Genomic DNA, 15624 nt, shown 5'->3' on the forward strand with positions numbered 1-15624 from the left:
AGGACTCAATTGAAGAACTGCCAGGTTTGAAGTAATTGTCCCTTTGGAGCATTGCATTAGGATACAGTCCTGAATTTACTGATCACATACCTGTTTAGAGGAGTTTATGACCCTTTGCCTTATTCAGTGAACCAGGCAGAATGCACTAGTGCTGCTGATATATTCTGCAGCGCAACACCCTATGTTTTCAACTGCCAGATTTACAGTGAAGATGGAGTTCATAAGAAAGTGAATTCTCTCTTCACAAGTCCTCTACTTCGACCCATTATTTGAAATTCTTACTTTTTCATTAACTGCTTGAAACTATATTTTGTTATTTACATCATCTTTTTCTTTCGTAATTTTTTTTACACTAGCACCTTTAGAAATAGTTATATGGTAAAACAGTATAAGCTAAGTTTCACTTCTCTGGTACTTCTAAGATCCCACATGCCAAACATTCACATCTGTGGGTGTCATCCCAGGTTCTTATACTCAATAGGGGCACCACTGAGTTGCAATTCATGGGATCTGTTCTAATTCTGGATGGAAAAGGAACAATTCCTTTAGAGGTGCCTGTTGTTCACATTGAGCATAAAAAGCATGTAGACCACTTGTTCAGGATAAAAACATATGTAAGAAGAAATCTCTTTCCATACTTTACATAGACATAATCTGATACAGATCTAAGGAAAGGTGACACAGAAAAACCCTATCTAGTTGTTTCTGAAGTCAGAAAGGCTAGTACTTTTTTCCCCATTTATATTAGCCTAAAATGAAAGATACTACTTGGCTTTACAAATCTTTCCATAGGCTATGGCTTCTGTAATTCCTGCCATCCATAAATGTAAAGCAAATAATAGTGTTTAACAAACAAAAGTTCAAAATATATTTTTGACAGTTGAATGCACAAATATAATTCCTGACCTTTAACGGTAGATCTGCAAAGAAATCCATAGGGAAACACAAGAGACTTTGTTTTCTGTTTCTGCCCTCTAACAAGGGGATGTTTGCTTCAGCCAGAAAAGGCCTGCTCCATGAGAACAAGGCCCATTACAACATACACCTTGGTTCCAACCTCAAGAGGGTATAAGTATCTCCTTTGTTACCAGTAGTTGTAAACCACTATGCAAGTCTCCAGGCTGGCAGATGTTATGAAATCATGCTTGTATTTTCTTTCTGCAGCATGAGTTTACAAAATGCAGAAATACCAGTCACATCATGCTTAATAAGCACTATCTCCAGGACATTAGAGAGTTTAAGTAGTTCCACTATTGGCCTCTTAATCCAAGCTCTCCTGGCATCTTTTCTTTTGTGCCGGTGCAATTGTTGGACAGTGAGGTAGCTAGGAAGATCAGAGAGCAATGCCCCCAAAAAGAAAAAGAACAAACAAACAAACAACAACAAAAAACCCCTTCAGCACTTCTGTTGGGTTTGTTCATTTGTTTATTTTTCCAGACAGATGAATATCCTGATCTGGTTCACTAAACATATGTGCAAATGCTCCTGTCAACACTGAGGAGAGGGATAATAAACCCCGAACTGGAGAGGGGCAGGAAATGCAGGAGCCAGTTTACACACTGCAAGGTCAAACTTACAGCCCCACACTTGCCTTTTTTTTTTTTCCACGGAAAAAGACTGTCATTGTTTGTCTTTCTATGTTTGTGTTGCTTTCTTTAATTGATAATTAAAATGGTGACAACATACACAAAAAATCCCCACCATAGACCATGAAAATTACTGTCTTAACGTGAGAAAGAGGAGCCATTTACTTAGTTTTACCTTCTTCGCAATCAGAAACATAGTGTAAGCATCTTTGAGAAAGAGGATCCCCTCTGTTTCCAAAGAATATCAGACTCCATATTGCTAAAACCACTGCATCTCTCAAATACATTTCTTTATCTTGCTTTGCTTAGAAAGCTAATTTTAGGCATCAGAATCACAAGACATTATGTTGTACAATTCAGAGGGGGGAGAGAATTGTAGTGAAAATAAAAACATTATCGAAGCATAATTTGCTGAACATGAACAAAGCAGTAACACAGCACAGTACAAGGCATTGTAAAAAAAGAAACTTGTCTACCAGAAGCCCAGCAATCACAGTTCTAAATCATTTGCAGATATGAAAAAGTAACTGATACCCGAGTCAATACAAACACCTTAATGTTATACTTCTGAAAAGATTTTTCACTTTTAGAGTTACAATGAAACACTTCACCTGTCCATTATTCTTGCACGGTATCAGCAGAACGGTACTGATCAGGGAGAAAAGAGGACCTCAGGTGGCAGAACGTAGCAGCTGCAGATTATGTCACTGCTTTCAAACCACTCCTCATTAAACAATTCAGATCATCTTAATTGTCCTGTCCCATGGACTCATACTATGCTGCTTGTTGAAGTAAAAAGGCTTGTTCCGTTACATTCTCTTCACACACACGACTTTGACACTGAGGGTCCTTTTGTAACACCCTGCAAATGTAACTTTACATACATAAGAAAAAACATGTTTCAGCGTTGCTGGTAGCTCATATTTAAACCGTTCAACTGGATTTATGTTTCCTTTGCAGTTTGGAATTTTTCAAAAATCCTGCTTAATTCGTAATTAGGAAGCTCTAAGCTTAAGAGCACAGCTCACAATTTCTGCCTGAACCCTGGAGGTGCACCAAAACAAACCTTTGTCTGCAGCCATGAAGCTTCCTCACCGTCATCAGAAGACCCTGAACATTTTCAGTGTTCTAAGTGAGATACTCAGGAGTTGGTCACCTGCACACTTCAGCTGCATCCAGCTTGTTTCAATAACTCCAACCCCAGTTCAAAACCAAAGGGTGTGCCCAATTTTTGTTTAATGAGGTTGTAGCTGCAACACTCTTCTTGAAAATGGGAAATAACAATTTCAAGTCCTTCTTAGCACAAGACCTTTGAACTGCAGCTCCCAGGTTTCAGTGTACACTGTAGCAACACCAAAGCCACTGCTCCTGGAGATAAGCTTACAATACATGTAGAAAGCACGAATGTATGTAAGTGGAGACTTGAATCTCCACCCTGCTGAAGAAGCCAAGACAATTACTCTCAGGAGCTGCTGTCTTACATGTTACCTAGAGTCCTCTCTTATTCTGAGATACACACTCGTAGACTCCTAATGTACTGCTCTCTGTATATTCCAAGAAACTGAACTGACCTATGCAGAATGTCAGACAGGATGGAATTAGGAGTACAACAGAATATGTATTATTTATAAAACAGATCTATATAATCTAGATCTTTTACTGCCAGTGAGAGTTCAAACCTTTAGAAAATAATGCCTATTTTATTCATTTTATCCTTTCAAGCTGTCCCTGTATGCATAGTTAGATTTCCACAAACTTTCTCTTTCATAACATACCTTCTTATGAAAGCTGAGATGAAGAGAGTATGATTAGAAAACAGCAAGATTAGTCACACACCCCTGCAGCAGGACCTGTTCTAGCACATTTCTTTCATAGTTTGAAACACAGTGATTGAAACCCAGAGACGTACTGTTACATTTTTCTAAACTTGTCAGATAGAGCAGATTAGATCAGGATACAGATTCAAGGACAAGTGTAGTTTTAGCTTCCCAGTTTGAACCACAGTTGTAGAAGCAGTGTATAAACAGTTTGTGGTCATGGTCCTTCTTAGCAATTCTGATAAAACAATGTCAACAAATACTTGCTACTCATTACATCTGCAGACAGTGTTTTCTGATATTAGGCATTATGAGGTGTGGGTTCACCAACATGGTATTACACAAGCTACTCAGAAGAGGAGAATATTCAAATTTTAGATTTTGTCAATGTCTATATGAACATTTCCAATGAGGCAAACATTTTTAAATGCTGTGGAAATCCATCCAAATATGGTCACAGGCTTTGAAGATAACATACAGAGATGACATGCAGTCTGATCTGTTATGCAAGTCAAGCTTTGGTGTCTGACTCCTTGAGAAATACCCTGATTCTGTTTTTGAATTGTTTAAAAAAAAGGTTCTTCAAGCTTTTTATTAGTCTCACTTTCTGCATTTCATATGAATAAAGTGCTCACATCACAAGGTATATGCAGACTCATCCTGCAGAGAATGTTAAGCAATGTGGCAAGTCAAAGTGTTTCCTACAGGCTATGGAAAGGCAAACCTGTGGCTGGACATGTGTCAGAGCTGCAAAGAAGTGAGGATACTCAGTGCTGCTATGCAATGTTGGTGTCAGTGTCAGCTGCTGTTGCACATTGGGAGAAGGGAGAGACAGAGGCTGCTGGTGTTTGCACAAGAAAACTGACAAAAGTGCAAGCAAGTCACCTCAAAACCTAATTGATCCTGTCCTGCTAGAGTCACACAGAGAACAAGTTCAAATGGTTTCAAATCCTACCCAAAAGATGTCTAAACCGAATGTTTAATTAGATGTACCTGGGTTTGGAAAGACAAAGACAGCACCTTTAGGTGTGAAGTAAATTAATTCAACAGTGATGGTTAATTGTAACTACAAAGTCAAGCTTTCTAACACCATCTGTTAGCTCAAATTGTGGTGTCCATGTATTCCTCAAGTGCTATTCAAATATCCTGTCCTTCACAAAGATCAGAGAAGTGTTTCACTCTCAGAAACAGAGTCCAAAAAAACCAGGGGAAAAAAAAAAAAAAAGAGTGATAAAGAACAAGCTTGTCGATGGCAGCAGTTACCTGACTCACAGAACAAAAACCAAGTCCTGTATTTGCTTACATAGAGAAACAATAGAATTGAGTATGCTCCAGCTGATCTCAAAAGCACAATGGTAGAGAATTAGAGGAGAAAAAACCTACCCTCATCCCTGGAACATGTCTTACTCCTTTCAGTTACAGTATGTTTAGGCACTACTGCAAAAAACACAGTACTAACTACCAACATCACAAGTGTGGTTTCCAAGTTAAGGGGGTTATTTAGGTAAATCACAGGTTTCTCATAAGCATGAAATTTCCTTTGGACAACACTGAAGATGTCCTCTGTCTAAGGGAAGCTCTGCACACACACTGAAGGACAAGGAGTTAAATATAACAGCATTGAACAAGAGATCCCCAGAAAACACAACATTTTACATTATGTTACACATGTTAATTAGTAGGTAATTTGCTGCCTAGGTCAAAAAAAAAGCCTCATTTCTCAGTTCCACTAGTCCCACTGAAGTGTAGTGCTAGCAAAGGAAGAAAATTATTTTATTAGAGTTCATTTAAAATCAAAATTGTCATCAACTTTTCTTACATCTTCCGCAGTGTTTTCACACAAGCATCTCATAAATAATCGAAGTACTTTACTCTTCCCTTTGTAAAAGCATTGCAGTGTCTAATGTCCTGTTAAAAAAGGCTGTAAAAGCCCCCACTTTTTCTCTAATATTATGAACATCTGTAAATTGTTCTAATAAAACTTAATAATAAAATGTGGAATAGAAGCAGATATAAGTATGTTTCAGTAAGACAGAAATGCTCACTCTTCAAACACATAGTTACTGCATATCTCCCAAGTAAAAAAAAAAAAAACAAACCAAAAACATTAGTCTCATACCTATTTTGAAAAGCCTAAGGCCAAAATTTTTACTGCCATAGGAGCAGGACTACAAACTGCAGCATGTACCAGCAGGTTACCTATGCTACCACAACATTCTGCTTTGTCTCGGTCATCTAAAAATTGTGGAAATCAGTTGAAATCCCTTGCAGGTGATTGCTTCAGTGAGCTGCCAGGAGAGGAAAGGGGTCATAGCCGGACCCTAAAGAAGATCTGGATAGATACATTCAACTCTGAAACAGTTAGCACAGTATAGGATACCTTGAAAAAAAAAGTTGAAATTTCTGCCAAAGCAAGTAAATACTGTACAAGTAAGCAAAGCAAGTACTGCCCTTGCTTTGCTGCTTACAAAGCAGATATCTGGCCCAGGTAGATACCAGTTTATCAAAATGCATAGACCTTCCCACTCTCCCAGTGATAACTCCCTAAAGAAGAGTCATCAACTGTTACACAAACATTCAGAGTGTTATACAGCATGGGAGTTGCTCACCCTTAACGTCATCTTTTTGGCTGCCAATTCATTTTCAAGCAACAAACCTTTCTTTGTGGTGTGTGATATACGTTATTTTCTCATGCTAATTTGTCTGTTTAAAATATTTAGGTGTGCTCATATGAAAGTGATGAATGTGCTCATAATTATGTCCATCTTTATAAGATCCAAACCTAAGAAAAATATTCAACAAAATAAAACCATTACAACGTGATTTAACCCGTGCAACTAAATCATGCACTTATTATGCTCTAATTAACACTTTTGAATGTTCTAGCTAGTTTATTTCAAAAACAAGCCATGACTCTGCTTATATATAAATCACTATCTATGTGTGCTATCTAACTAGAGGTCTTTGAGTATAATGGAGACATTTAATTACACTGATTGGAGTAATGCCATGGGCACTCTGTTAATGAGACTTCATCTGACAAGGGTGAGTGGTGCAATTATCTAGTTAAATTCTTTAAATTTCTTCTGCTGACTTCAGTGGAGATCTAATTTAACCCACCTAGTATCCAAATAGTCAACCCTATACCTAATAGTGCTCATTTTGCTTTCAAAAATTACAGTGAAAAAATTCATTTTTCATGCTATATTTAAATCTGAAAGTTTTGGTGACTGACTAGTACAGCAGATAGACTTTTAAAAATAAAATGTAATACTTATCCAAAATACCAGTGCTAAATAACATTTAACAGCAACATCACTGATATTTCAAAAGAACTATAGTTAACTGGAAAAAATTAAACTTATTCCTAAAGGATATAAATTTTCTGCTTATAGGCAGACACAAAAGAAATTAGGACAAAGAAAACATTCCACACAGAAATCAACTGAGAAAAATCTGAATGTGAACACTAATTTTAGGCAAGTTCCATCACGTGTAAAAGAGTGGGCAAACTCCTGCTTAGACAGGAAGCCAGTGACTGAGTGGCAAATAAAAAGTGAGTAAGCTCATCTGTTAGATGTATACAAGAAATTAATTTATTCTGTATTATTCATGTCAGAAGTAGTAAAAACGGCACTGCTGGGAATTGTGTCTCTGTGGCAACATCCATCCCAAACTTCATGACTCTTCCAGTGATTTCAGTGTAGAATAAATAAACACCTTTCTCTATATTTCTCTTCCACTGGCATTGTCAGCAAAAAGATGAAGGCATACTTGAAAAATAACTTTTATATAAAAACCTAGGCGCTTTTCCTTCTTGACATATGTAACATACTGCCCAAGGCATTCTCCTTAGTTTTTGCTCCAGCTACATAATTTGTTTTTAAATGCTTATGCAATTAGTATTTTATGTCTATATATTGTATTATATGTATATATTTATGTATGTACATTTTTATATATATAGTATATATATGTAAGTTATTAAATAATGCATGTTAAGTATCTTAAGACCTCGATCCTCAAAAGTGCTGATAAACATGGGAGATCTGTCATCAACTATAAAATGAGTCACTACACCACTTGACAAATATCCCTATCAAACAATCTCAGAAATTAATTACCTGGGTGAAATATGCATTACCTCTGATTTATGCTACAACACAGCAGACTGATTTTCCCAAGGCACATGCCAAGTCATTAGAAAAAATGGAATTACAAACTAGGAGCTCTTGAGTCCTAATCTTCTGCTCAGTTTGGTACTGACCAATGCCTCCACTTTAGGACAATTTTGTTCCTAGACTTCTCTTTTACAAGATGTCATGTACATCACCCCCTTAATTTCTCTTGAGATACACTGACCTGGGATTGAAGTGGATGTCCTCAGGAACTTGGCTGGGATCAATGACAATTCTGTCATTGTCAACATAGCTATCCAGCTGATCTGGGATCCTAAATTTGGCCATCTGGACTTCTGAGTCACTTAAACCAGCATGAGATATGCGGGCATAGCCCAACCTATCAGACACAAGAAGAGTTACCTTGAAAAACTAACTAGAGGCAATTTCATTACATTCTTAATGCATTCCTCTTTTTTTTCTAAAGTTGTTATTTAACCTATCAACACAACTTTCCATTTCTGTGAATTTTACCTTGAAAAAGCTTTAAATGCTCTATAAATATGATTATTGTAACACATGACAAACAGAAAAACTGTGAAAGCATTAGTGTTTGACAACAAAAATAAGTTCTAGATCTAGAAACTTTGGTTTTTAATTACAGTTTTAGAATATAAAGAGCATTTAGAATTTAGAGCATAAGCTCACCACCTTTTTTCACTGAAGAGATTTTGGAATTCAAGAAAGGAACTCAAGCATCAGTGGAATGAATAATGAGAAAAAGTAGACTGTAAATGGTATTTTGTTGTGGTTTTGTTGCCTTTTACTCAACACTATTACTTTAAACAGCTCTCTAGTTTGCTGGTTTTATTCCTGTGAACACTGCAAAATTTTCACTTTATTTGTAATAAGCTGAATTCCATTCTGGTACATATATTACCACGGGAATCATTTACAAGCCACTTGATATTAAAAGATATAGAGTGCATAGGTCCCAGCAGAGGAAAGCGCTTCATTATTGGCTTACACAGATAAAATTTCCACTGAATCCAGCATAAATCTTGTCTGGATTAAATCAGCATTTTGCTTTAACAAACCCTACAATCATAGTTCAAAATTTGTATCTTCTGTGTCATGCAGAGATTAGGGCTTAGCCTTTAGGTTTTGGAATGAAGCTGCAAAGCCAGAGCTTTAGAAAAAAAAGTAGTTTTGTTACCAATTCAGATTCAATCTGGAGGTATGAAATCTGTAATACTGTCTTTGTAAACTGTATTGAGAAATACAATGATTCATCCCGAGACAAATGTTTCACATTACTTCATGATCTAGGTAACTGTCCATGCATAATTATTTAGGGATATAAGACTCCTCCACAATTACCTACAGAAAGGTGTAAAACTGATTGTCATCAAGATATTTAAAACCAATTAATAAATGATCCACTTTAACATACCTTATTACTCCACGATACATAATATAGCTACACCATCTGTCGTGATCTGTACTGTCAATATCCTATGAATGAAAGGATGAAAAACGTCAAACAAATAACTCAAGCTTTCCTTATGGGTAGTAGGCTTTAAATCAGTAACAGAAACAATGTGTGAACTTGCTGCAGAAAAATATTTAGCCTAAAACATTGTGATAAGGGAGGAAGAAAAAGCCCACTGTTAGACACAGAAAAAAAAACAGACAACTTTGACATATCCTGACAGAAAACCAAACTGCAAGATGCATTTTTAAAACAAAAGAATCACAGACTTAGAGGCTGGAAGGGATGTCTGAAGGTTACTCACTCCCAGACCCATGCTCAAACTTCAGGCAGGACACTCAGGACCCGATGCAGCCAACTTTTGAATATCTCCAAGCACAGAGATTTCACAGCTTCTCTAGGCGCCCAACTCTAATGCTTGACAACCCTAACTGGGATTTTTTTGTCGTTCTTCTACTGCTTAAATGACATTTCCATTGTGGCAACCACTCTCTGTTGCCTCTTGTTCTTTCACTATGTAACTCCACCTTTTCTATAACATGTCATGAGGTACTTGAAGTTTGTATTTGAAAATGTGCTTGCATTTTCTTATATGTCTATTTTTATGTTACCAATTTGAAATATTATGCTGAATATTTCAAATGTATATTTTCTCTAGCTGCCAAAAGAAGCAGTATTTTTACATTACCTGGACATTTCCATTTTGTATTAATTCAGTATAATCTCTGGATCCAGGAGCTGAAGTGATGTACCCTAGAAATACAACTTGCTTAGAGCTAGTCTTCAATAACTTTGAGACGGCTATAGCCTGGAGTTTTCTGTCCAAGTCCTCTCTGAAAGTAATAGAAAATAATATATATACACTTTAACTCAGAATCTCTGTGCTGTAACACAAATGAATCTGGTACTTTTTTATTGCTCACTATTAAAGAGCATGAAAGCTCACAGAAAGCTCAGTGATTCAAAATGGTCACGATGTCCAATAAAAGCCACATGGTCATGGTAGATGCAATTAGGGTTCTCCTTCTAGCCATTATAGGAAAAACTTTTACTGTTTTGTTTTTAATACTGATCTCATCAGTAAGAAATGTGAATGTAAGTGCTTGGATTATCTGAGGCTTTGTCTCTGCCTGCACTTGAAACTGAATTGTGCTAGCACAGCGTGGTACATAACAAAGAGCTCACATGCTAACAAAACTTTTATAATGGAGGAATCACAGTAAATATCATCTTATAGTCTGGGTCATGTAATTTATGAAATATAACTTCAGAGCTAAGTCATCCCATTAACAATACTTAATGACATTTGGCATCTCTATAACAAGATTTACACAACAGTTCCGACATGACTGGAAGTGACAGCATTAGTGGAGCCCGGTAAAATACTGCATTGCATCCCATGCTTTGTCCTTGGATTTATCATAACATAATGTAAAGGAACTTCTATTTCTATGATTCTTCATGTTAATTAGTTTAAACAGTTGTGTATGGGCTAAATACCATTGAGACAGTGAGCTGACTTTGGAATTTGTAATCCTCAAAGAAGACCAAATTTAAATACTGCTACGGTTTCTAAATAGTGGCACTTCTGACTGAAGCAAACCATTAGGGTGACGGAGCACACAGAGAGAAGACAGAAAAAACTAACAGAAGCCTGACCTAGGTAGACATGAAGTTGCCTGCTCAGCTAGTTGCACTTTCCAGAATTACACTTCTCCAGGAGATGGGTTCTTTGAAATGACACAGGGATTGTTACATTCTCACACTTCAAAAATGGCCTTTTAAAAAAATCCCATGTTACGCAGAATTCTATAGTTGATGCCATCCTAAGCAGCAGATGAAAGAGACTAAAATCAGGCCACTTAATTACAAATTCATTCACCTCAAAACACGATCTAATTTGCACTCGTTTCCCATGTATCTCTTCCTATTTCCTCCTTCATCTTTATCTCATCTCTCTGAGAGGGAATACAGTGCTATTTTCTGTTATTTCAACAAACAGTCAGAAAGGCAAGTCTAATCATCTGCGTGAGGCACAGAATGAAATTCCTTTCTAGAGTTCAAATTGAGAGTGGTTTCGGATATGCTTTTAATAAAAGGGAAATCTACATTTGTATGCTTGGAGCACAGGTTCTACACAGGGCAAGGAAATAAAGCAGCTCAGTTAGGGATAATGAGAATTCATCCTGCTTTCCGAGCAGCTTCTGGGTGTATTATGTTCTGCATCCAATCTATGAATTTCCCTCCCTATGAATTATAACAAATACTTTTTAAAAAACAAATCTTAGTACACAGCCACAAACATACTAGATATTGCTGTAAATAAAACAGACAATACAGCTATGTGGAACATCCCAAAACTATCCCTCATTCATATTCATTACACAAGTAATCAAGACATTGTTTTAAAGAAAAAAAAATGAAAGGTATACCTTAATTTTATCCATAATGTATTTGAATTATTGGTATAATCCTTTCAGCATCCAGACATCAGATTTCGTATTTCCAGATTCATATAGTCAGAAGGACACTGAATGGCTGTTTCAGTACTGTTCTTTCTTTGAAGTTTCAGAATTGTTACTTGTTATTTCAGCAAAAATGAGTTAAGCATTAATGCTGTCTATCTGCAACTGGAACTATCTGCACTCACTGAGGAATGTAATAGAGCTATTCCACGTGCAGAAAGTCAGAAGGTTGCTATCCTGCACTGAGAGGAATCTGTAGCCCTGCTATGTCTTGTGGTTTTGCAGAACTACGTCTTTATATCTCTATTTACTCAGGTATTAAGCTCATCTGAGTTCTGCGTGATATTTTTGTCAATTTTATAAAAATGCTTCAAAATTTAAGAGCAGTAGCTATGTCATAGTATGTCCTCCAATGTTCCTTGTTAGAGTCAGTATTACAGCAGCAATTTTTAAATAGTACAAAAGAAATACCAGAGTTCACAGGTTACAATCACGTTACACAACTTTGCGTGATATACGTAAGAATAAATAAAATACACACTCTTCATTTCCAAAGTGGGCAACAACAAAATCAACCAGTTTCCCTGTGAAGTTGACAGTCATGGAGATGGCAGGTGCAATCTCTCCTTCTGGAGATGGAAGAAGGTGATGTGTAGACTTTACAATTGGATACCTCGATAGTGCCATAATCCTACAGGAAGTAAGGAAACAGTTACGTTTTGTAGTTCACAAGTATCTCAAGTGTGAACTAAGCAGACAAACTTGACCAGAAGACTAATGGTCACTGAAATCAAGTCATCAGACCAGAACACAAACCAACTGTAGCAGATTTTTCTGAAATCAGCAGGTTTGCTGCCAAAATATTACTGAAGCATATATGTATTATCACATTCACTCCTATACTAAGACACATCAGTCCATATATATTCATCTTCAGGAAAACAGAGTTTTATACTACCAGTAAGTAAAAGGTAGTCTAATAAAAGTGCAAGCAAGTAGAAATACATCTTCAAAGAGGGAGATTTCTCATTCTTTCAATTTCTGTTTGGAATCAATGTTAAAATCATCTTGTATGATTTTTTTTTCCAAAAGATTTCATGAAGAAAATTTCAGAGAATTACTTTTATGACCCATTCTGCATCACTTAAAGACACAGACTCTGGAAGAGGAAAGTTACTGAATTCCCATCACATATGGCAAAAAATAAATAACCATTTGCAACATCACTAGGAAGTTCCATCTGTCACAGGGATCTGCATATCCCCCTGAAGAAAATGCCACATCATAAGCTGCTATTTTCCAGAGGACAAAGATATTCAAAGATATGCAAGTCAGTCAAGCACTAAAGTAAAATCGGACACAAAAAATATGGTCAGACACATGTCCTTCTATGCCCATTTCCCACCATACAGCCCAAGATAGATTTAGTGAATTCAAAATTTCTAATAACTCCAGGTGCAGTTACATTTTCCAACTGCTATCACATTTTGAAGTCTGAACTCTAACATTCCCATAGCTCTAAACAAAACGAGGAAAGAGAATCAAATATGATTCTTAGCATGCCAAATTTCCAAACCCGTATGTTAAAGGGCAGCATGCTATTCTCTGCATCACCAAAACCAAAGTAGCTTACAGGGGCAGGCACCAGACCCTGATCATTTTTAACAAGAAAACTTCATATGCGTTGCATTGTAATGCTAAGGAATCAAAGTGTGCTCTTTTAAGGCTTGTTCTTTTAAGGTCTTTAGACAAGGACCAACAAGTCATTACAGTGATTATTACTCCAATTTTCTTTGCCCATGTTCGAGTAGAGTTAGTACCAGGTAGTGTATTTACATTTATTTACTGTCACTGTGCATGTAAAGATAACTCACCCCCAAGTATGATCTCTTGTGCTTGGACCAAAATCTGTGTAAAATCCCAGCTTTTCTCCTAGCCACATCGTTGGATCATTGTTTCCAATGAATGGTTTAGAGGCATCACTCTCTATAATAGTGATAAAGTCTGTACCTAAAATAGGGAAGAGAAAAAAAAATATCTGAATTGCTACCTGTGACCTACAAATGTGATTTACAAATGACTACATAAGGCTGTAACTTTGGTTTTGATTGCACAGGAATAGACGCAAGCCCTTCAGGAGTCAATCAGGGCAAATCTTAACACTATCAGCAAAGTCATGCTCAAACTTTTGGTCACTGTCGGCTTACATAGCATCTGATGGAGAGATACGTAGTGTCTCATTGCCATAGCTCCTTCCTGGTGCATGACCAGAAACGTGTGAGACTGCAGAGTAAAACTGGCCTGCACATACCTAGTGCAGGTCACTTCAAAAGGCTTAGATATAATGTGCCTACACAGATGAATAGCACAATAGCAATCTGACTGCTTTCAACTTGATGAGCAAAGTGCTACATAGCACATCTGTACTTACCTTCATCTACCAAATCCTATTCTGCTCCATGGGGTCCTGTGCAAGTGGAGGCAAGCTGCTTCTGCCAAGACAATTAACCAGCCCATAGCAACCTAGCATCAGGCCCCAGATCAAGCCCCAGGCATTGTAATATAATGGTTCCCAGCTCTAGCAAAGTGTTGTCTATCCACAGCCACCTCACTTTCTCAGGGCATTGTGGTCCCTTCTTTTTTACATGATGGGGTGTGGTTTTGTCAGGGGAACGTGACAGGTTCCCCTATATTTTAGCTGCAGGATATAGACAGTTATCAGGTCCCTCAAGGACTAAGGCAGCTAAAAATTTTTTTTTGCTTTTGAAATGTCTTATTTAGCACTATGAAGGCAACATCAGCAGGCAAAACAGTAGTTCAGAGTACTTCCAAATGGACTCTCAGATTTTTGCTTTTACATTACTGGCATCCATGCTGGCAATAAAAAACAGTGACTGAAATCACTAAGAGGGGCTGATGTTGATTTACATCAGGACAGATAGGAGTTCCAGTCACAAAAACCATTATATGTTGCATCTTTGCAACTCTTACAGAGAGAAGATGAGACCAAGGAGAGCACTCCATCACACCTTTAAAGATAACTTCTATGTTGAAGAAGTTAGACATTCTTTTCTCTGTGGATCTCAAAATCAGCTACTTTCCTTTAGCAGATAAATCATTTAAGAATCTCCAGCTTAACTCTGAATGTATAAATACATTTCCTGGAAACATTAACATGTTATATAATAAACTGTAAGATAAACAGAATACTGTTCTCAGCAGCTAGGAACTAAGATTTATTCATTTCTATTTTGGAATTTTATGGCTTTTTGACTTACCAGTTCCTTATTTTAGAAGTAATAGTTCATTACTACAAAGAAACGCTCAATGGACATAGCCAGGTAATCACTCTTTTTTTAATATTCATGAATTTACACTATATGTACTAAAATTACTTCACAAATAAATATACAAAGATTAAGTAAATACCCAGACATGAGCTATGGAATCATATATGTACAAGAATGTCTCAAAATTCAATTCATCAAACGTCCCAGAGGTTTTCTCATATTACTAGACAGGCCACAGAGTTCAGCCCTTTGAACCTTTGGTCATCAGACAAAGGAGAAGATGATGCATAAATCAGCCCGTTCCCTCTTTACTACCTCCTGGGCATACTATTCCTCACTCCACAAAATCAAAGCTTGCACAGCAACACCTGTGTCTGTGCCCTCCCACTGTGTGGGTCTGTCAAGCCTGAGCTGCTCAGGGAAGGCCCGTGGTGCAGTCACACCATAGGAGGAGAGCAAAAGATGCTGGGATAGCAGGAGAGATGTTTCCTAACCTCCTGAGCTCCTTTACATCTTAAAGTGGCAGTTTCCAGTTGTCCCTGTCTCATGGGTATCACAGAAAACAACACCTATAAGCACCACTGATCAATTCCTTCCATTGCACCCTGCAGCAGTACTAATCTTTGGTCCAAATTCTTCATTTCCTATAGCTAATTTTCCAACCAAAACCCTGTCCATGAGTAACAAGTTAGACATCCTTTTTTACAACATTTTGACAACTAGGTCAAAATATAATCACTATAATCCAATCTGGGAGGAGGAGGGGGGAAAAAAAGTAAAAGAGCCCTCATAAGTTGAAATAAGAACAATTTCCTAGAGGAAAGTTGAAGAGGAACAACTATAACAAAGATAAGGG

At 37.1% G+C, this 15624-nt stretch overlaps 1 protein-coding gene across 1 annotated transcript in view; it reads right to left on the minus strand.

Annotated features, from left to right (window-relative positions):
• Positions 1-1720: 1720 nt before the first annotated feature.
• CWH43 (cell wall biogenesis 43 C-terminal homolog) overlaps positions 1721-15624 on the minus strand; it is a 30969-nt gene continuing 17065 nt past the window's right edge. Inside the window, exons 11-16 of the mRNA XM_061992540.1 lie at positions 13353-13488; positions 12020-12169; positions 9702-9846; positions 8975-9036; positions 7766-7921; positions 1721-6185 (exon numbers count right to left, since the gene is read on the minus strand). Of these exons, the coding sequence (XP_061848524.1) occupies positions 6098-6185; positions 7766-7921; positions 8975-9036; positions 9702-9846; positions 12020-12169; positions 13353-13488 (737 nt within the window). The 3' untranslated portion in view covers positions 1721-6097. The remainder of the gene's footprint in view (positions 6186-7765; positions 7922-8974; positions 9037-9701; positions 9847-12019; positions 12170-13352; positions 13489-15624) is intronic.

Source organism: Colius striatus, chromosome 3 (genome assembly GCF_028858725.1).
Source record: "Colius striatus isolate bColStr4 chromosome 3, bColStr4.1.hap1, whole genome shotgun sequence".
Classification (NCBI taxonomy): Eukaryota; Metazoa; Chordata; class Aves; order Coliiformes; family Coliidae; genus Colius; species Colius striatus.